General features: G+C 36.8%; 1 protein-coding gene across 1 annotated transcript in view; it reads left to right on the forward strand.

Moving 5' to 3' along the window:
- The window catches only part of LOC106864967 (guanine nucleotide-binding protein G(q) subunit alpha), a 111,378-nt gene that overhangs the window by 19,651 nt on the left and 67,960 nt on the right, over nt 1-23,767 (forward strand). Inside the window, exon 2 of the mRNA XM_014894802.2 lies at nt 19,470-19,654. Coding sequence (XP_014750288.1) covers nt 19,470-19,654 — 185 coding nt within the window. The remainder of the gene's footprint in view (nt 1-19,469; nt 19,655-23,767) is intronic.

Genomic DNA, 23,767 nt, shown 5'->3' on the forward strand with positions numbered 1-23,767 from the left:
AACAGTAGGTACTTGTTGCTTCTGTTGTGTGTAGTAGTAGTATTGAGGAGTCATTTAGTTGTTCATGGGTTTTTGGATCCTGACTGATAAATACTGGTAAGAAAAGCTTATACTATATGGACAGACTTGTATTTCCCGAGACAAACTTCTGCTAAACTGAACAGCAGCCTAACTATAATCAATGTGTGTACTTTGAATGGACATGTCAGATCATTGTTAAGTTCCGTGAAGTAAACCTGTTGTCACCACAGTGGCTTCAGCAAGTAGAGCAAAGTCATATTGTAGAGAAACCAAGGATGTTCCAGATTGATTCTTGTTTATATTCTGCTGTCTTTTTTGATGGTACGTGTACAAGAGTATTTGTAACAAGAGGGAATAGCTACATAGCACTGCAAATTTTCAAAATGCTGCCCACCCACTAGCTGATCAGTCACTTTGTCACTTCCATTAGTTAATAATTATTATCCCTGTGATGATAGGTGGAGGAGTGCAGACAAAGGCTATTTCTAAGTTAGCAAATACTGTGAATGAGAGTGGGTCTGTAGAGCAAAACAGTAGGTGCAGAGAACCTGATGTCCATGGTGAAGTGGTTTTTTTTGCTTTAGCCAGGTCTAATCTGATCCTAGGGGCTAAGTGCCTAATGTTTGTAATTAGAATGCATTAGCTGAGGTCCTTAACTTCAATTTTTACTGGTTTTGTTCTGAAGAAATCCGTGTTCTCACTTGGGGTACTTTGATAGGAATGGGAAAGAGCATAGTCAGTTAAGCAGCTGAGGATGTTTAAGCTAGGTTCAGAAGAACATTTTTGAATTAAACACAGTACATGTCTACCCACAGGGACACTGGCAAATGGTTTCAGGTGGGAGCTTCACTATATCTACAGGTTAGTTGTTTAGCTTGGAGAGAGGGAGGCTCAGGGGTTCTCTACAACTATCTGAAAGTGGGCGTAGCAAGGTGGGGATTAATCTCCCAATTAAAAATTAATAGGACAAGAGGAAATGGCCTCAAGTTGTGTTGGAGGAGATTTAGATTGGGTATCAGTAAAAATTTCTTCATGGAAGGGGTTGTCAAACACTTGAACAGAATGCTCAGGGAAGCAGTCAACTCGGCATCCTTGGAGGGTATTTTAGTGGCGGACCTGGCAGTGTTAGGTTAATGGTTGAACTTGGTGATCCTCAAGGTCTTTCCCAACCTAAATTATTCTATACTTACATGATTTTCAGAGCTGCTAAGGGCACTTCAACTGAAAAAAGATTTATGTTTCCAGAGTATCTCCCAATAAGCATTTTACATACATGGAAAAGAATCTGGTCTTAGCCATTGGCTGCTACTTTGCATAAAAGTGATGGAACTCTCATTTCACCTCAGGAGTTTTCGTTTCCCTGTAACTGCTGAGAGATAATGAAATATTAATTCTTTCAAGTTAGTTGATTTACATTGAGAGACATCTTCTGATCAAATAGATTTTCATGAAGAACATGAGCTACTTATTCTCTTTTTCTGTGTTTTAGTGCCGGTAGTAATTAGTCCACTATGCGAAAAAACTTGGATTAAGATGTCCTCTTTATAGCCTTTTTTATTCTAAATTGTCTGAACCATTAATGACATTTCACTCCCCCCTTGCTTTGCTTTTGATGTTAGACCCTGCATTAAGTTTAAATTGCAACATAATTAATGGATCAGAGAAGTGATTGTTCTTTGATTAGGCAGAGTCTTTTCTAACATCTAAATTATCAGTCCTTTTTGTTTGATTTGACTTTTTGTTTCAGCTAATAGTAACAGCTGCTGTCAGTTCATACCAATATTCTTCAACAGAACATCAGAAAAACAGATGTGTACAGTAGTTTTTGATCTTAATAAGGAATTGAGCAGAGAAAAATACAATCCTTCAGGCTGTATTTTTGTCAGGAAGCAAAAGAATAGGTCTCCTTCTGTCTCTCTTTGCATGTACAAGTATATTCATGCAATCTTTAAAATAATTTTGACCTATAGATTTTATGTAGCTACACTACAGAGTCATTATAATGAGAGGTTTGATGCTGGCTTTCCTATGTGTCAGTTTTAGGTCTACAAAATTACTCCATATGGAACTTTTTCGTGCTTTAAAGTGAGCTAGATGCCTTCAACTTGATGTACAATTATCTTTTGCACATTCCTTAGCATATTTTTGGCTACCGATAAAACTGGGAAAGAAAATTTTAATTTAATAAAGAGACAGGAAGTTTCTGATCAGGTGGTTGATAGAGTATGTTTGAAGTCTTGGGGAAGTATGTCTCAGAAACTGTAATACAGTAAATTAAAAAAATGAACCTTAATTGCATTTGTAAAGGAGCCACCCACAATGTTATAGCAGTTAAATACTGCCTGGTGATGTTACATGGTACTGAAAGCAAGAAATTCCTGACCCTCTAGAGGGTCAGACTAGAGTTTAGACTAGAGTTCACTGCCATGGACTATTCTTGGCAGGAGGAAAAATCTTTTTTTCTTGAACAAAATCAAAATGAGAAAGCGCATTATGTCAAAAAACTCATAAGGCAGGATTGAATATGGAGCTAAATAGTGTGCTAGCTGATGGGACATGGAAATACAACTTCACAAATAAAAGAGAATTACAAACTTTCTATCGTGGCTTTGCAGCAAACTAATAAATGTATAAATTTGGTTTTTGGAAAGCATATTTCATTAGAAAGATGATCAGTTCAAGCAAACAAATCATAGTGTAATTATATGATGCATTAAGTTCTAACTAAAATTGCTGATAAAATATATAAAAAGACATATCTTTTCATGTAGCATTATGTTAACAATCCTTCCTTCCAAAAGTCAAGCCAGTATTTTTGTTTAATAAGTCTGTTTTATGATTGTACAATCTTAAATCATATGTACAATATTGCATATGAATCAACAGCCATGTAATCAGTAGTTGGCATAAAGGAGCTGTCTCCTTGTCCTAAAAGTTAAGTTGGTGAAGTATGTAGTAGTTGCCACTAGTTGCAGTCTGAAACTCAGTGCTATAGGTGCATTCCAACATAAAGATTGTATAGTGTTCTTCTACAGAAATAGAAATGGTTGCATTTCAGTCTTGGTAATTCAGAAAATACCTGTGCAAGGGAAGAGAAGAATTTGAGATACTTAGTTTAGGCTTTAGGCCACAGTATTTAGGGCTATAAAAATATAGAACTTTTATTTCAAATTTCACATGCCTTCCGGAGTTCAGCAAATACTAGATTGCCTGGAGTCACGTATTGTTTGAGAAAAAACGTGTTTGTGTTATTGGAAGTCGATACACAGTATAATGTACAAGTCATTGCATCTGCACTTACTTCATCCCACGTTGTTGTCATAGTATCCATGTTTTACTGAAGATAGCCTAACAACACCTTCTAGTGGAGGGTATGGGGTCAAAAGGAATGTATGTGATTATGGAATGTCTGTAAGCAGAGTTTTGAATAAATCCAAATGTAGTCAGAATGGAGCACCTTCTCTGCACTGAGATTATTCTTGATACTGCATTTTGTTTTAAAAATCATAAAGCAACAATGAAAATAAAGTTTTAATAACTGATTTGAAATGGATAGCTCATGTAGAAAAGTGGTATATAGATTTTTTTTTCCTAAGTCTCAGTAAAATTTAGCATGCAGGTAAGATTTACAGGAAGGCAAAAAACCCTCAAGGAATATAGTGGTGAAATTGGTGCTAATTGGTGCTTACTGGTTAGGTCAGTAGTCTTTTAAAGTAATTAAGAAACAGGTCATTAATAACTACTGTGTTTGATTGTTTGGTAAGTAAAACAAGTAAATGCTTGTTTTTGTAATAAGAATTAATAACAGTAACATAAACACGTTCATAAGGAACTGTTCATTGGACTGGTACATCACGCAAAACAAATGTAACCATACTGTGCTGAAATGTTCGCATTCAGGTAAATATATGTTTCATCTCCGTGTTGAAAAGGAATGGGATCATTACTTGTACACCTAGTCGTGTGATGTAACGAAATACCTTGCCAAAGAATTATTTCTCAAGTAGAAGTCAAAAAGCAGGTTAATAATCAACTTGTAACAGCAGAGCTGCAGTAGAATAAAATCAGAGAATTAGTAAAAATTTAAGTCTTCTTGTGTTTTCATCTGATACTTTGGTTTAAACATAGTTACTATAAAATTACAGATTTCATTCTTCAAATAAATTTTTCTTCATTTGGTAATATGGTGTAACATAGGTGAAGCCACCTTTTAGGACTGAGTTAAAAGGTATTTAATCTTCTCATTAGCTATTTAGTGCAACAGGATTTACTGAAATAAAAAAGGACTGACAAATCAGTTTGATAAAACTTGGCATTTGCACATAACTGAAGCTACCCATGCAAAAACCACTGTGGAGCAGCTAATATGTGGTAACTGATCACACTGTGGTAACTGTTCTTAGACTCTCTCCCACCCTAGGAAATTTTTTAGGTACTTTGGTTGTTAGGTGATAGGCAAAGAATTTTGGAAAGCATTTGATGCTCTTTATTTTCCTTGTTTTTCAAGAATACTTCCAAAATTGTTAAAATGGATATGCACTATACTTTATGTCTACTCTCAGTTTTTTACCCTCATTCATATTAAGGCCATAGTTTGCAGTAATCTATGGGGACTACATCAAGAGTAACGGTGGCAGAAAAAATCCTTAATAAGGATCACAGGAGAAAAGAGAGGGGGAGGGGTATGATTAATCTTTCCTGGGGTCATTATCACTGTCTTTAATTTCTTTTTCCAAACTCTTCAGTAACTTAATTTCTTTGAAATATGACTGATTTTTCTTTACTACTGACATCCGAGGAATCGGTGTATAGAAGAAAGTTACATTTGCAAAGCTAGGGAGAGGTGGTGGGTTGTTTGGGGGTTTTTCCCTTCAAATACCCTGAACACACCTTTGGTCCTCTTAGCTGCGACAAGGTTTGCAATTTTTTATAGTTCAGATAGTTGAAATTTAGTTATTGACTGCTAGCTGTATAGTGTAAAAATCCATGGTTTTATGCAAATAGTATTCATTTTCTCTTGTTTTCTGCTGCAAGCTTAGATTGTAGGAACAGTTTTACACTCACAACTCAGAACTTTCTCTTATTTGTGATTTTCAGGGTTTGGAAATTTCTTATTAAAGTGTATGAAACCTTCTTTTAGTTTTCTAACTTACCAAGTTTCTTGTTGGCGAAAGAAAGAAATTGAAGTTGCACAATACTTGACAAAAGTGCTAGTTTCTAAAAACTTGTGCAGAAGCTTTTAAAATTCGTTTTTCTTCATCTTTAGAAATAATGACATGAGAAAGCTTGACCAACAAAGTAGGTCATTTCTGATGACAATCAAAAATAATTCATTTTTATCTGAGCAGAAACATTCACATTAGACTTTCTATCAGGGAATAACACAGGGCATCTGGGATTCACTGATCTATTGTCTGAAACACATTTCCATAGCTTTATTCTTTGTCAGCCATAGTGAGAAAGTAGTCTTTAACTGCATATTTTAGTCAACTAAATTGCTTTATCAGAGTTGATAAACCTAGAGTTTGGTAGATAGCATTTTCCCAGAACTGCTACAAATTAAAGACTTCAATTGTCTTTTATGGGATTTGTTCCCATGTGGCAGAGATTAGAGGACCAGCATCCTTTCTCATGCAGTAAGTTTCAGAATGCTTACATGATTTTGGAGATCATGTTACAAGAGAAAATTGCCTGTAGCTTCTTCATGGCAAACACTCCTTAAGTGTTTTAGATAAATGATAATTAGTGTGAGGTATTGATTATACCAGGTGTGTACATGTTATTCAACAGCCTGGGAGGGTGCAGTGGTTAACCTTTTTTTACTGATGCTCAAAGGCATCCAGTGGTGTTTGGATCTGTAGGCTAAGACAGATATTGAAGCAGCTGGACTTTTTCTTTCATTTTTTTTTAAATGACAGATGAGATAGCAGGAGTCAACAGAATATCCCAAAACCAGAAAACTGACTAGAGGAGAAAAGGAGGATAGTTCAGAACTCCCTGGCTATTGCATTGTCTTCTGGCTTCTCATTGTCTTGGAAACAAGCGTTGGGAAGCATGTGCTAAGGGTTTTTGGCTGCTGGTGCTGGAAGTGTCAGCCTTGTCCTTTTTCAGGCACTTCTTGCTCACCAGAGTGACGCAGCCGAACAGTTCCATATTGGTTGTACTTGAAGGCTGGGGAGGGAGCTTAAAACTCTGCAGAAATAAATTCTGCACCATGACTTTTACAGGGAGCTGCCCTGTCAGCTTCTAGTCAGTGAGTGGAGGCAGGGTTCTTTCCTGGTACTCCCTCCCCAAGGGCCAAGCTGTGCCTGACTGGGGAGAGCTGGCTGGCAGCTCCCACCATCGTGTCCCAGGCCGGAATTGTTTCTGACACACACCACTCTCCACTCATAGCTTGCAAAGTCCAGAAACCTGCAGGGTGAAGCTGGATGGCTGCTGGAGGGTTTGGGACAAGACGTGTGCTTGGTGGTGATTTGCAAATTATGCAGAACAATAGTGAAAGCTGTGTGGAGGGGTCTGTTGGTTAGAAATTGTGATGCTAGTGTAGGAAAATGGCGTTTGTCTCAATACTTCTCCTTGTTTTGAGAAATGTTAGTGTTTTCACCATTTGTACTTTCCATAAAAGCAACTCCTATTTCACAAGGTTCAAATCTTTAGAGCCATAGGGGTGTTAAGACGTCGGAATTTTTTTTAAATAGCTAAAAGGTGTGGGCTATTTTCTAGTCATATAAGCTATTGCATGTAGTTTCTTTCTGCCTCCCTTTCTTTCTCCTAGAACAAGCCTGATAACAAAAATAATATTTTTAATATCTTCTCTTGGATTTTCTAGAGCTTTTCATGATAGATTTTCAGACAGTCCAACCCTATACAAAAGGGATCAAAGACTATATTTTATTTAAAAAAAATTAAAGAATGGAGAAATTGAATGAATTTCATATCATGTTTTCTCCACACCTTCAAGGACAAGGACTCCTTATATTTGCAGGCCTGTGTCCAAAATAAGTGGGTTTTTTTGTTGTTGTTGTTTTGTTTTGTTTTTGGTTTTTTTTGTTGTTACTGCAAGGGTATAAAAAGAATGTTGCGAAAGTAGTAGTAGATACAGAGGTGCCAAATATAATCACCTTTCAGCTTCATGCGATTGTGGTTGTTGTAAATAAATTCTTGTTTAGCTTTGAGTGGTTAGCTCTGTGGTTTGTGGTGACAACTGGATGTGCACTTGGTTGTTTTGTTCTGGGTTTTTTTAGCTGAACTGAAATTATAATTTAAAAAAAATTACACAGAATATTGACTTGGCAGATAATATTTTAATAGCCTAAAACATAAAAATTTGGACTCAAATACTTCTTATTTGACTATTGTGCAACGGAATGACATGTTAAATAAATGTTTACTTCCTGGAAATAAAAGTTTCCTCTAGAAAGAAAAATAAGGGCTTATAGATTCACCCTGCCACCTGGTGCCTGTGTGAACTGCAGTTGTGTTACAGTTCTTTGCCTTGGCAGTTAAATTTATTTCTGTTTTGGTGTACTAAATAAAAACAAGAGGAAATTCTTAGTGTTATTGTGCTCTTGAGTATCTTTCGCCATAGCACTGAAAGTGGCTAGAAGTATATTCAATGTAATCATTTTGAAACCAGATGCAAGTACAAGTGAAAACCAGAATTTCATGAATGTTCATAAAACAAGAACCCGTTGCCATAGAAAGCCTAATTACTAAGGATATTAAGTGAATTTAGAACTGCCTCTCAGATGAACCAGGATTTATAATGCAAATAACTTACTTAAATGCTAATGAACAGCATGTGGACTTTAATTAATTAAACAGAAAGCCACATGTAATTTCAGAAGAGGTCAGAGCAATGAGACGACTAGAAGAGAAAGGAGGTGGCATTTCCTAAGTTACATATCCACATCTATGTGGTACATGCTATTAGCTAGAATAGCTGATGTTTGAGTAAGGCAGTAGTCTTACTACTGTTGGATGCCATCTAGTTCATGGATTTCTGGAGATTTCTTCTAATATTATAAGAGAATCCAGCAAAACTATACTTTTCTGTGACTCACAAAAGTGTGTTGCTTATCCATGATTTCAACTGAGTTCTGATTGATATTATCTTACGGGTTTTATTACCTTTATAAGTAAAATGTAGTTATTTATTAATCTATGCATTCTTTGTTTGTAGTGCATGTGTAAAGTAAATAAAAGAAAAATAAAAAAATCTAAAAACTTTTAGAGGTATATAATCCAATTACATAATCAGGTCTAAATAAATATGTAACTTCAGCAACAAGGCTATTATAAGGAGGATCAGAAGTTTCTCTTGAAGAGATCAAGAGTCCTATAGCTGTCTGTTTTGGCATGTCAGAGATGTGACTAGAAACTCATCCTTTGAGCTGGTGAAGTTGCTCATTTGAGCAGGTCAGTGGCATGGGAGCTGGGCCCTCTCTGGGCAGTCTGAAGTCGCACCAGCCATGGATGCTGTCTCTGTGATAGTGTGATGCTCCAGAGTGCTGCCTCTTGTCTTTCCCTGCTGGAGAAGCAGAGCATTAAAATGTCCATTGGTTCAGCCATTCCAAAGCAAAGCTGTAAGCGGTATGCATGCTAGGACACTGTGCTGCTAAAATGCACATGCGAACTTACAGAACTGGATATTTTGACCATAAAATCTGTCTGCTTGTCCCTGTTCTTACTGACTGACAGTCCATGTTCTTAATGACCCAGTAGTAGTTTTCATCCCTCACTTTCCCCAAGCTTAGTTTTTTCAGTTTTTCATCTATTTGCTTGAGTACATCCAGCATCTGAAAAGAATACTGCATTTCTGTCATGTACTAAGCGTGAAAATACCTATATGATGTAGTGTGTAAAGATAGCAAGGATGTCCTCTCAGAACTTAGCTATTTGATTTACTTTTTTTTTCCTTAGCAAAAAGCAGGGATTTTTTTTGGGGGGGGGGGGGGGGGTAGAGAATCTAATTATAATTTTTTTAATTATAAAATTGTTCTGTGTTAATACTACCCTTGACCTGATTTCTTAAATTCAGAGTGCCAGTGGTATATTTATGTCTTTAGAGCCTTCGTCAGCCTTCATACATACACTTTGTATGTATGCGCATAAAAGTATGTGCATAGGTGGTATTTATATTAAAATAAACAAGGAACGTGATTAAAACATAATTTGTTTAGTCTTTTCTTTATCAGTATTATTACAACCTTTGAAGTAGTTGAAATAAGGGCTACGATAATATAGCTGTTATGTCACTCCTATCCAGCTAATGAGCTGACTTGCCCAGGTCCCCTCTCCTTGTAGGAGGAAAAAGTGTGCAAGGGGTCTAGCTTCATTTTGAAGGAGCTGCTTAATTAGTGTACAGCTTCTTGCAGTGCCTCAGAGGACATAAAATACAAGAGGACAGCAAAAACCCTCAAAAACTTGTGACTCTCCAGGGGAAGTAGCAGTTAAAAAACAGCCTCAAGTTAAGGATGATCTGCCGTAAACTGCAGGAAATGTGCCACAATATCTGGAACTGTGCTTCCCTCTGTGTGAGTTTATAACAGGCTCGGCCTTGGAGCCTGCCTGGATTTCACAGAGTATGAGTACACCCCTGCTAGTGTGCACTGAGAAACACATAAAAGTTGGTGAACAACACTGTAAATGTAGGAACAAGGGAAGCACAAACATTTGAGCCTCTCACAGTATTTGTGGGATGAAAATAAAAATGGAGTCATGTGTTTCTACTGTATAGCTGCTGTGCTAGAGCTTTTCACTATAGTTTGTCAGCCCTGCTGGGCTCTGTGTGTGCCTTGGGGTTGAAGAGATGGGGGAACACTGCCTGTAGTAAGGTACAGGTCTTTTGGGAGCAGAGTCTCTCTAATGGTTGCTAAATAGCCTCTGAGAAGCTTGCACGTGGAAGGAAGCTTGCAAGAGGAACAGCCCTGGGCTGCCCAGCCCTGTATGTCCATGGGGTGAAGGCCAGCCAGAAGGAGCTTTGCCTTGTAGGGGTTGGCAAAAGTTCCTCCTAGGGCTACTCACAGCTGATGATTTATTTGAAAGCAGTGTCTGCACTGGACTTGCCTTTGTGCTCCCCAGTTCACCTCCTTTTTTGCTCTCTCTGCAGCCAATGTCTGCTGAAGCTGCCTGCCCATTCTGTTTTTTGTTAGGACGTTTCTTTGTTTCTCATAAAATGCCTGAGCTCCCCCTACCCCACCTTCCTTCCAGTTTAATGCTGTGATCAGCTGTAATGACAATGATGTCCCAAATGGAGTAACTGGATTGATGGTGTGTGGGAGTGAAATGGATGCACATTCACTGAGAGGGCCTGAAACCAGGTGGGCGTGTGTTTCAGTTTCCACCACCTCTTCACTCTCCCTGGGGAAGGAGAAGTATTGCCTTCACAGTGCATGATGAGAGAAAGGGGCTAAATGCTTTCTGCCAAAAATACTTTCTGCAAAACTTTCACTTACACCATAAAGTATATCCTTTATGATGCTCTCAAGATGTGTTCCCCTAGGAAACCAGAAAGATACACAATGTATAATACATTTATAAGATGTAGTATTAAAAAAACGATTAATTACCCCAGCTGATCCTTACTGCAGTCAGTTCAGGGCTCTGCTGGCAAGACCCTGCACTTTGTTTGTACTTGTTTGTGTGTAGTTAGACTGAAGCAAAAATTACTTTATCATTTTAGTGCTAGGGGTGTATTTGAGGCTTGAAAGAAACGTCTGTGTTGTGTCTAGTGCTTCCTGTGAATGGACCAGGGAAGCTGTTTGACAGGTATCTGCATACCAACATTTGATATATAGTTTCTTTATGTTTCTAGAGTAAGTTTGATAGTTATACTGGTGAGTTGACTCTTGTCTAATTAGGTTTCAGAAACAGCTGTCATGTTATCATACTAGTACAGAGGTCACAGAGAGCTCTGAAGCGTCAACAGCTAAAAAGGAGAAGCAAAAGAGATCAAGGAAACAGCTTGAATGTCTTCCTCAGGAGTAAATAACCTAACACAGAAAGACCTCAAATAGCTTTATGGGAAAAATAATTTTCTCTTCATGTGTAAGAAGGACCAGCATGATTTGCTTTTCTTTCTTATTTTTAAATCATATCCATCCATATGAAAATGTTCTTTCTTTGGCATGAATGAAGGACGTATAAAAAGGTGATAAAACAAAGGGATTTTCTGTTCATTTGTGTTTTTCCCCTGGAAGGAGTGCTTCATGATATCTACACTAAAGTTTGAAACTGGAGCGAGTATCATTCTTGGAAGCAAGAGCGGCCAACCATTCTTAAGGAAAAAATGTACCGAAACACTACAAAACAATTGCTGTCCTTAGTCATTAATTTCAGATAATAATATTTACCATCAGGAATGTTACTTGACATAAATACTTGATTGTAACAAATGTGCTATTATACATACAATTTATTTTCAGTAAATTCATATTTATACTAGTTTTGATATTGCAAAGCAATTCACTTGTAAGCATTTTCACATTCTAAGAAAGAAAATGCTGTACTGTATACTTTCAGCTCCTGGATATGGAGCCTTTTTGTATGAGTGGTAGGTCAAAAATTTGTATCAGGCTTTCAAAATTAGAGCTCACAAACATAGAACAGAGTAAATATTATTGAAAAAAAACTTTAGAAATGGTGTTTTCTATTTTTTTTGCACTTAGTTAATGCTAACATATTGTCAAACAAATTACATAATATACTGGTTTGTATTGGTATTTCAGATAGATGCAAATGCACATCCAGTATACTACAGTACTTCTTTAAAATACAGATTAGAAAACAGGTTGCAGAATTTCTAACTATAACTTTTGAAAGCAGAACATGCAAACTGTAAGGCTTTGTGTGCTTGGTAAATACAGCTGTTGTTTTGTTGGTGTGTTCTTGTGCATGATAATTATGTTTGATGATGGAACATTTCAAGAGGGAGATATTCACCTTTTGCAGTTTTCTGTAGGGTAGAAGAAATTTAGCCCTTGGCATGGGGGAAACACAGATGGTCAAACTCTGTTGTGGTATCTTAGACTTTTTCTGAACTTATGAGGTTTAAAAATTGTATTTCCATCCATAATAAAAATAAAGAAAAAGTATTGCAATTTTGGATGCTACCAGTATTTACCCTTGCTTTTGATTAATCGTGGTGGTTTATACTGTCCCTGAAATGGTGTCTCTCAAGAGTTGCTAGGAATAGGAGTGTTTATCTGTTCATAATTCCTCTGAGTAACAGAAGGTGAAAGAAACTTAAAAGACTTAATCATTAGGTGAGTAAATTTTATGTATCTTCCTTAATAAAAGTTTAGAGTTAACTCAAGCCTTATCTTGCAATGCAGGGAAACTTAAATCTCATACTGAAATTCCTGAAAAATCCTCTTGGAGACCTGCAGGACAAGTAGGGTTGTATGGCCTCTCTCAGCATTTTCAGTCCAATTTAGGTGCAGAAGTGAAGAACTGTATGTGGAATATTAAGGAAATAGAAAAGATTTAAACCCTAAACCCAGTCTCTATCCAATTAATAGTTAAGGTAGTTTTCACAGAAAATCAGGTGGTGGTCAACATATTATTACCATTTTCTTTTAATAAATAGCTTAAAGAAAACATACATGTCAGTTTATAGGTAGTTGTGGACTATATTGATCTCAAAGAAGATAATAAATGATGGATTCTGACTTGCTTGTGGCTTGGAATCTATATGAGTCTGCTTTCCAACAACCCCATATAAACATTCATTTGAACTTAATCACACACAAGTTTCTAAAGACAGGTTTTGCCTTTCCTCTGTTCAAGGAAGGTAAGAGTTTGTATACCTTCTTTTATGAATGCTGATGTTTGCTTCTGATTTTGTTTATAACATTTCCATGGAAGAACAGCAGCCAGTAGACTGATTTTAAACACTTTGCTGTTGGGGTGAGTTGTGAGTGGCATCAAGAAAATATTTTTATGGGTGAAATTTGATTGTGACACTTTTCCTGCACAGATGAATTCTTTAGGCAGAATTTGTCATCTTTGCTCCAGACTGTATAAAATGGAAAATTAAGCACAGACTGTAAAGAGTTGATTCTCTTCAGGGAGTCTGTGGTTTATCAGAGGGATCCTTTCAAGAGAAGGGAGGAGAAGGTCACGCAAGGTGGGATCCTGTCCTGCTTTGAACCCATTTATAAAGCTGTGCGAATTCTTGAGGAATTAGTTGTCCTGTGTGAAGGCACCCAGTATCTCTTCTCTCACTTCCTTGCCTCTGAATTATACTTAAACTGTAATAAGATACCTCTAAAATGGTGAAAATTATCTGTTTATAGCTATTAAAGATAAGGAGGAGGTTCTGTTTTGTTGGGGGCTTAGGCATTGTTGTTGATTTGTCTGATTGTTTTGATTTTGGGGGTGAGGGGGGGCACGTGTTGGTTTGGGGTTTTTGGTTGGTTGGTTGGGCTTCAGGTTTTTTCTCAATTGAAGGTGGAGAGAAAAGGATGCTGACTTTCAATACTGAGCTGGGCCAAGCTGCATAATACTAGTTTTGCAATGCAGTTTTGATAATCTGGCACAAAGCTGTATTTGATTACCTGCATTTCCTGTAACAGAGTTTGAGGTTCTAGTTCATGAAAAAGCGTGAATTAACATAAAGAAGCAACAGAACATCAACTGAATTTTATGCTTCAATTCTATCTTCCATTTCCTTCCAGTTTTTCAGTAATTCAGTATCTGTCTTCAGCTTTATTGTAGTAGTCACTTGAACTATTTTGAGTATATCACTTGTACAATAAGGATGGGTATTTTGTTTCCCTGAGTTTTGTGGCGACACTAGGATGACTAACTTTATTATTGTCTCAAAAACAACCATATTATATTTGTAAGAGGAATTTCTGCTGTAGAAAGCACTAAGGCTAGCTGTCCACATAATGAAAGATATTCTTTCCCTTTTTTTAAGGAAGGTGGTTAATACAGTTTCAACAGTGTAGGTAAGGAAATGATGGAACAACTGTGGTAATATTTGTAATGGATAACATTTGCTTGGTTTTTCATAAATGCTTAAGATATTCAAGAGCATTCTTGAAACAAATTGCTCTATATGAATGTAGATGTTGCATGTTCCTTATTTGAGGTAATTAACTACTTCGTGATGCACTTCATAAAATTCTATCCATCCTTTTTTGGGATAAACCTTTTCTCATCTTGCCAGGCTCTTCTTTGTTGTTACATTAGTAATTCATGAAATAATATGTAGATTATTGACAGTCATCTTAATGAAATGTTTATAAATTACTAAAATGATACAGAGGAGATAATTTAGTGAATGGTGAAATGATTATATGCTTACTTTTTTTTTAAAGCAAGTGGAATATGCAAATGTGGCTTGTAAGCAAAACAAGTAAAATGATTATGTTGTGATTCTAAATTACAGATATTCTGTCAGTGGAGCAAACACTTGGCAATAGAACAATATACACCCCTCTCCCACTTTTTCCTAAGTGGTTCTTAACTTAAACCTGTGCATTGTTAAGTATCAAAAAGCCATCACTGGGGTTCTCACTTAATTTGACTTTTTGTAGTTTTTAGCGTAACTGCAAAACATGGTGCTAATGATGTAGGAACAGACTTCAGGACACTTTAGCTCTTTTTCTGGCTTTTTTTGCTTGAAATTGGAGATGCTTTCCTGTTTCATAGGCTTTTCTGCAACTAAATGAAATGCTATTGAAATGTTTCCTAACATCAAGCAGCTCTTGTGAAGTTTAATCTGTTCATGTCAGTTAAGGAGTTGGATAATCACACAGGGAAGGCACTATGATACTATTGTTCATTTTATAAAAAATACAAATATGCTTACTCTATGCATTATCAGGCCTGATAATTCCTTACAGGAATTCTGTTCAACCTGTTGAATTGAATTCTATTCTGGATGAGTTGTCACTTAAATCCTTTGGTGTTTTTATGATCAAGATGAAAATGGTCAGTTTCGGTTATTAGGTACTTATAGTAGTATAAATTGGTTGGAGGTGTAGGTTGGTACTCAGGTGTCTTTCAAGAGGTTTTATACAGTGATACAATGTCATGGAGATAATACTTCTTAAGCAATAGAGAAAGAAAAGTTCATAGCGTACTAGCAGTCTTCACTTAAAAGGGATTGCCAGAGCAATAGCTGTAGCAGCTTAAAGCAGGTCAGCTCAGTTGTGGCAACTGTTGACAGAGGTGATGGTCAAGGCTGTTGTAGAGGTAAGGATTCTTCTCTTCTTCAGATGTCAGAATGAGAACAGTCTGCCTAGGTGCATGACCACATCAGATGGACTGAGCTGTTTGTGTGGGAGCCTCCTTGTTTCACTAGCCTGGCTGCCGTCTTTTGATGGGGAAGAAATACTCGAGTTTCTGCTCCAGAACTTGTCCAGGTGCATGTTACAGGGTGAGCTGGAGAACTTCACCTCCACCTCAGGAAGTGTTGCTGCACAGTCTTACCAGCCAAATACCCTTTCCAACAGTAGCCTTCAACTGTGAGCCTGAAAGCCACTGTTCTAAAAGTGATAGGACAGACTGGCTTCTTTGCTTCAGCTCCTGGCAGGATCTCATGCATTCCATAATACATTTCAACTGATTTGTCACCTACAAAGCCAAGCTGGTCCTACGCCTGAATTCTGTACAGTTTTATGTTTTCATTTAGCCATACTCAGTTTCAGTGGAAATGTGATCCGCTGCATTCCATTGCTGGAACAGCAACAGACTAAACCATATTTTTTTGTTTTCTCTATCCCTGAATTAGCTAGTCGCATAGAGGACATAAAACTCTTCCAAGTGAAATATAATTTTAAGTGGAATCAAGTAGTTTTCTTCTCATGTATTACCTCTCTCTTGCTGTTCTAGCTCTTACTCCTCCTAGGAGGTACCCTGCTACTTACTATCTGATGAGGTTGATTGCTCCCCTTTTCTGTAAATCTGTGACGCAGAGTAAAACTGACTGCTTTATCTGAGTAAATGTTTGATGAAACTGTGGCTGTAGTATGGTTCTGCTCATCTGTGTAGGACGTTGATTCCACTCTGACCCATGAATCTTCACTTTCCAGGTACTTCTATGCTTGCTTTCTGCATCCAAGGCCCAGGATGAAAGCTAGTTTTCTGCAAATGTACACACTGATGTTTTGACAGTTCCTAGTAAATGTGTGTGTACACTGACTAGCAGGGTAGTGGGTTTCAATGGCTTTCTCCTTCTTCCTTATATGTAAAGAGAGTCCTATGTAATTTAAATACAAAATTTCAATTTAAATACAAAACAATAAAATAGCAGCTTTTTCTTGACTTTTCATAGGTCAAAATTGGGGAAAAAACACCTCCCAGGTGTAGTTTAGCAGTGTTTCAGTTTAAGAGATGCCAGTATGAATTTTGCTTAGAGAGTAGTATGTTCGTTGTTAAAAAACAGTCTCGTATTTGATCTGAAGATACTACACTTGAGATTTTGAAGTTTCAATGCAGAGAAATGCAAAAAGAAGTACAAGTATGTATAGCACAATCACATGAAAGAAAGGCTTGTTATTCTAGGCTTCTACACTTGTCTTACTTTTGAGTTAGTCTTCTGTATCTTCTTTGTCAATCACCACAAAGTTCTGAAACCTCTCTACCAGTAGCTGCATTGTCACTTATTTAAAATTAACCATTTCTAAAGTTTTTCCATGAGTTTCACAGAGGAAAAAATGTTGCATTTCAGCATTCTGTAGCTTGATTTTTGCAGGATGTGTACCAGGAGAAATAGCATCAATACAAAAAATCATACATGATATGTATGTGTGTGGGTGCAAGTGCGTGCATAACGATCTACTCTACATTTAAGCAACCTGACTTCTTTCCTGATTCTGCTTGTAGATATAATACTGCTAGAAGTACTTTCAGATCTCTGATTGTAAAATTCTTGATGATGCAGTAATACTTATTGCTATTAACATTTCCAGAATAAAAACGAAGAGGTTTGCAGAAATTTTCAGTTTTTAAGATGCTAAGCTCTTACAAATTTTTATAATCCTCGATGCCATGATTGAATAGTTCATCACTATTACAAACATTTCTTTATTATTTTTAGAAGACAGTTAGTCTTTTTTCATTCATTAGGTTGATTTTATCTGGAAAAATGTTTTAAAAGTCAGATGACAAACCAAGCTATGTGCTTGAATCAGGAGTGTGCAGTTTTATTTAGTCACAGTATTCAGTTCTTACCTAAGTACTAGACAAGGAATTATATTAGGGCTGAGGGAGGGGAGGTTGAAAGTTATGTTTTTTAAAAGATGAGGGAGTGTGGTGGTGGTGGTATTTTGATTGTGATTGAGGTTCAGGTACATTTGTGTGGCCTCAGGACATAATCTGTCTTCTGACAGATGAGAAGATAGTATGCATTTGGCTTCTGAGAACTGACTTGACTAATTTAAATGTGCAGTGGTAGCCAGCAGAAAATTGGTCTTGGTATTGTTTTATCCCCCATCAGTCCATTCTGCTGATCCATTACACTGCCATTTCACCTTTGCTCTTGCTTTGTGTCAGCTAGAGGTATTCGTAGAATGATGGTGGTGGAACCAGTGGCTAGTAGAGCCCATAAGGCATTCATATCCTTTCAGAAGAATATGTAGATTTTTTCTTATGTGATTTCAGGTTTTCTTCTTTTCACCAGGTGAAACTGGCCCACTTAAGTGTTCAGGCTGTTACCAGTGTTGTTTTTGATTCTTATAGTAAATAGGTAAAATTTTAAGAATATATTGCCATAATGTATTTTTAAACTTGTTCTGTAATGAATGGATGAGGCTGTAAAAAGCACAAGTTGATACCACTCAGTGTCTTGATTTCTAGGGAGACGATGTCAGAGCCTTTCTTTGCCTAAATGGATCCTACAGGAAAGCTGGAGAGGGACTTTTACGAGGGCATGCAGTGATTGGACAAGGAGAAATGGCTTTAAACTGAAAGAGCAGGTTTACATTAGATATTGGAAGAAATTCTTTACATGTGAAGGTGATGAGGCACTGGCACAGCATGCCCAGAGAACTTGTGGGTGCCCACCCCTGGCAGTATTCAAGGCCAGGTTAGATGGGGTCTGAGCAAACTGGTCTAATGGATGATGTCCCTGCTTATGGCAAGGGTGTGTTTTGATTAGATGATCTCTAAGGTCTCTTCTAAACCAAACCATTCTGATTCTGTAGTATGTAACATCACGTTTGATTTTCTGGGAATGTGTGTATAAAGAAAATCTGCATTAGAAGTTTGTTATATGTGTGCAGGAAATGGTAGTAATGGTTTCAAAATTATGCTTGTGGTAAGGACAGGAGTTTTTAGAGGCTTAAGATTTTGCATTGTGTGCTATCTCAGAAATAGTTAAGGGTTACTGCTATAAACTGCACTTTAAAAGTAAAACACGCTTTTCTGAGAAGACACCTATAACATTTATCTAAGAGGCCTATAAGACTGCCTTTGTCCTGGACGTGAATATTTATGGTACGAGGCATGAAGGCTTTACAGAAATTGTTAAAATAAAGCCCAGGCAGAAAGTCTGAAAAACACAGCACTAAGCAATGCATTTTGTTTTCTGCAGAGCTGAGTAGCTGGGTGAACACAGGGCTTATGTAGCTGTGCAGATTCAACTCCTCCTCTTAAGCAAACACAGGGATAATACAGATAAGCTCTTGTAGACACAGATGAGCTTGTTGAATTGGAGCAAAGGAAAAATGTTGTGTGTTGTAACCTTTGTGAAGTTTCCAGCAAGCAAATCTTAACTTTAAGTTGACAAATTGTCATATTTCATCAATACATTACTTTTAGTACAAAGTATAAAAAGACATAGAAAAAAAATTTAACGGAAAGAATGATTGCTTGTTAATAAATACGAACCAAATTTTAATAAACAGTGATTTCATATGGTTGTGAGATAGAAGTTTAATGGGCTCTGATTGTTCCAATACTAGCTTAAAACAAAAAAGCCACAATGCAACCACACCCCCTCAAACAAATAAGCAAAAAACCAAACCAACAAATACAACAAAACTAAAAACCCAAACAACCTGACAACTCTGCAAAAAAAACCAAAAACCCAAATCACAGACATACCAGTTGCTCGTACTACCATATTACTGTAATGTTCTGAGAGTTAGGAAGATTCTTTTTCTTCCTCTCTGAATTTTGTGATGAAATATCTCAGGAAGTTAGCGTTTTGGACAATTACATCTTTAAGAATAAAAAATTCTAAAATACGAAGTCATACATAGTATGTGTATTTTGGAGTGCCATTTTGCTCATTAGTTTAGTTGTTAAATAAAAATGCAAATTTTCATTCAGTTCTTCAGTTGCTACTGATGCTACCGTTTGACCCTGAACTGATCCTGGTAGTTACCTTCCAAGCACCACTTGACACTGTTGAGCCCTGCTGTCAGCATTGTGCAAAAAAAGTCGTGTTTGTGTCCACTGGGTAAAGCATATCCTTCTTATTTGTCTTGCAGGCACAGGAGAGAGTGGCAAAAGCACATTTATCAAGCAGATGAGAATCATTCATGGATCAGGTTACTCTGATGAAGACAAAAGGGGCTTTACAAAACTGGTGTACCAGAATATATTTACAGCAATGCAGGCCATGATCAAGGCCATGGATACCCTCAAAATCCCATACAAGTGTGAAAATAACAAGGTGAGATTTTTGGTTATTTCTGTAGCTGAAGTTTTTCCTCTTTTTTATTTTTGGAAATACACTGAAGGTCTCAAAAAATGGCATATCACGGAGGTGATACTAAAAGCTCAGAAGAAAAGGGCGTTTCCTGTCCTGCATTTAGTTCTCTGCCTCTCTTTACTTTTACAATACAAATCTGCTTTTAAACAAGAGACCTCTCTTAAGATGCCTGGGAGGGATTGTCACAGAACAGAGGTTTAATGGCAAGCTGCCATTTGACTTCAGTAACTCTTGTGCTTTCCTATGAGGTTGTGGTCTGGTTAGAGCACAGTTAAAACATTCTTGTGATGTGTAGCAAAATTTTGCTGCTTAAGGTTTGCTATTACATTACAAGTGGAAAAAATTCAAATTATTAGAAAAACAGGTGAAGGAAATCTGTGTGTCAATAGATTGTTAAATTAAAATTTCCTACACAAGACCTTAAAATGGTCAGTCTTCTGAGATTGATGCTGCTACTGCAGTTTAAAAGGACAAAGTACATTTAAAATATTTCTAAGGTTCATGTCTGACTACCTTGACTTTTGAACATCTTTTTTTAATATTCAGATTTTAATAGTAAGGTAACTACAATTGGTTGTTCTCATTCAGTCACTAGGAATGAAATGTTACTATTTACTTAAATGTTACTATTTACTTAAAATACATGGTAAGCCACAGAATTACATGTCTATATCTCCCAATATTACAGAGTCAGAGAATGGATCAAATTGGAAGGGACCACAGTGGGTTATCTGGTTCAACCTCCCTGCTCAAGCAGGCACTGTTTGATAACAGTTCCTTGTGAACTTGTTTGCATTTTTACAGTTGATCCATTATCAGCAACTTTGTTGAAAGGAGAATTTAAGATCCGTGATAAAGTGGATGGCTCATCTTTTTTCCATCATGTGGAAGAGTATGTAATGATTATCTGGTAGTCGTGGATGAAAGTAATACTTTCTTTGATAAATTACCCAAAAGTTCTTTTATTCTAATTTTTTTTTCATTAAGAGAAAATATCAAAGGGCAGCAACATTTACAATAGGAAAAAAGCATCCATTAATTGGGAAAGAGAAAATGAGGCAAACTTAGGTTAATATTAGAATCTTTTGTGTCTAAACATATGAAGTCTAATTATTAGAATTGTATGTGTTTTAAGACAACTAACTTAGAAGTAGGAAAGGTAAAGCTTATTAGCAGATTAATGATGAGTTGTTTTTTCATTTGCATTTGCTGAAGTCATTGCAGATGATCATCACTTTCTTGGTGATGTAATGTTGCAATAACAATAGTCTTGCAGGAGTGTGACTTCATGCAGTAGGAAGTCAGGAGGATCCCATCTGACAGAATCAATAATGTTAACTTTCTTTCATGCACATGAAAAAGATTGAAAAATTTGTAATTGGTAGGACTCTTGACTTAAATTTCCTAGTCTAGCTTCATGCTGGAGCTGTCTGTTTTCCCTTCATCTTCTATAAATCACAACCAAATGTCTAATTAGTTTTAAAACTGTATTTTCATTTGCATTTCAGTCTTTTGGCTCCATGTTTTTGCTGTGTGCAAAGCATAAAACCCACTGACCTGAAACACTAGTTGATCCTATAGCACATTTTTTCTTCAGAATTGGTGTTGACTGTTACTTTTCCTTAATATCTGGAAATCCTAATGATAGATTAGGATTTTTTTCCTTGTATTGTAATACAGAGTATGCGTTCTGTAGTAATTTTTTAGATGTGCTGGCTTTCTATAGTGTTTTTATATGGTTTTTATACGGAGTGAGTCAGATCGGTTTGCCGTAGCTGTATACCTATGGCCAGAACTGTTCACTTCCTTTGCATAAAGATTAGTTTGCTGAAAGTAAGCATCTGTGCTCAGCTACTTCACAAGCATTCCCATCAGTTTCTAGTAGGGCTACCTGCAGAGTAAAATAAAAGTCACCAGGCTCTCAAGACAATTCCTTTAAAGATTTTGCCAGGAATACAGGAAAAACCAAACATGCTACAGCATTGTGCCTAAATAGACATGATTGTGGTCTACTGCGCTTTGGCTTTGTATACAAGGTCACTTCACTTCAAAGCACTGAACACCAGTCAACAGATAAATCTGCTCCTTCAGTTTTTTACAGGCTGTTGAAAACAAACTCATTAGTCTAGAAAACACAGGAAGGGCACTTCCTATTAATTTGAATCTCCTATCAGGAAGTCCTATCTCTGGAGAGAATACCTCGAAGTTTGAGTAACAGCATATTTTTAGCAGTGTTGCTGTTGTATGCTGTAGTTTAGAAAATTGCAGGTCAAGCTGGTATTGGTGTGATTGGGCCTAAAGAAAAATTACCCTTTTATCATCAAATTCTTCGTGTTCTGCAATAGACATTGGGACTACAGTATAAATGGTTTTCTCTTACTGTACCAATTTTCATACCTTTAACTGTGTGATTTATTAAAATTGGAGTATTTTGACTCTCTGAATGCTGCTGGAATTTGAAGTGCCCTTATACCTGCCTAACAGTTAGTGAAGAAGGCAGCTGTGTTCTTTGTGTGATGTACAACATCACAACATTTATGTTGGATTATTTTAGTATATTCAACATAGCAGGAGGCAAGTTCTAAATTTCCCAAGTCAGTTCTTGTGAGATTGTTTGTCTTCATAGTCATCTATGTAACTAAAGAGGCAGAGAGTGAAATGCATTGTCTTATATTATAATAACCTGGACTGTTTTCAAAGATTAACTATCAGAGTAGTGAAAGCCAATTGAGAAATGTAACTGTGTTCCGAAGTGAATATCTCAGAACTGATGGGAGAGCATTATATCATGAAAGACGTTTATTTTTATGTGTTTAAATTTCAGAATATGAGCTCTTCTGAGGTTTAAGATAATGAGTGGGCGTGATCTCTCCTCTTAGGAATTTGTCTGTCATAGGAAATGGTTGCTTATGGACTCCTTTTAAGTTTCCTTTTGAGTAAATTTTACTGTGCTTCCATTACTTCTTTCTTTTCTAGAAGTTGTGAAGTTCTTGTATGGCTTTTGAATTTTAGGGTAATAAGTCTTTTTAAGGGGAGGTGTTAGTTTTTATTCAAACGTTTAGAAGCAATTCTGAAAATTGCCTGTCTTTTGCAAAATTTTGTTTGTAGAAATTGACTCATGCAACACAGGCGTTCAAATGCACGTTTTTTAAAAAGCGAAATACAGGCTTATGCTTTTTGCAGTTTGTCTTTTTAGACAAATGAATCTACTGCTGTGCTTAACACCAAATACCACTGCTGTCCTATACAATTCAATTTCAATGTAACTTTCAAAAGACCAGTTGCTGCTCTCTTCAAGCAGACAGTATCAGGAAGGCGTCACTCCATGGTGATTAACAGGCAGGAAACCTTACTTGAATCCCATTCCCATAATTTCCTGTGAGACTTCTTAAATATTCATAACAATAAAACTAATGTGAGTAACTGTAGCCTTGAAGAACAGGCTACAGGAAAGTTTTTCAAGAAGCTGGAAACATAAAAGCAAGTTTTGTGGTAGACATTTGCTGTTAAGTTTATAAGAGTGTTTTCTGATTAATTTTTGTCCGTATTTGTGCCTATTTCCTTTGGGAAATGTTTTGTAGTCAAAACGAGCAGATATCGGAAATGCTTTCAAAGTTCAAAATCTTACTGGCATTATCTTCAAGTCCATAATTGCTTTGTTAGCTTGGTTTTTTTCTATGTCAGACAGATCCACTGGAGAAAGCTAATAAAATTACAGGCAGAAGTGGGACGATAGGAGCAGGAATGAATCAGATTGCATAAGTTTTTGTCTGGTTTAGATCTCCTGGTGAAATTTGAAGTTGAGCAAACATAGTTTGGAGGAAAGGGCCTACAACAGACACCTCACCTGAAACAAGAGTGTGAAGGACTGAATCTAGAGCAGGAGTGTGCAAACTGGGAGGGTAAGTCTTTCAGTTTAGAGGGGGGTTTTGTTTAATCAAAAAAGCAAGAATGGTGTTCTTGGGACAGTGATATGAAATGCTTACTGCTTCAGAACAGGGATAATCAAACGGCTCTTCAAGCAGATGGAGAAACCTGTATGGTTCTTGGTTAGTATTTAACAATGTGTAATGC

This window comes from Sturnus vulgaris, chromosome Z (genome assembly GCF_052056855.1).
Source record: "Sturnus vulgaris isolate bStuVul1 chromosome Z, bStuVul1.hap1, whole genome shotgun sequence".
In the NCBI taxonomy this organism is placed as follows: Eukaryota; Metazoa; Chordata; class Aves; order Passeriformes; family Sturnidae; genus Sturnus; species Sturnus vulgaris.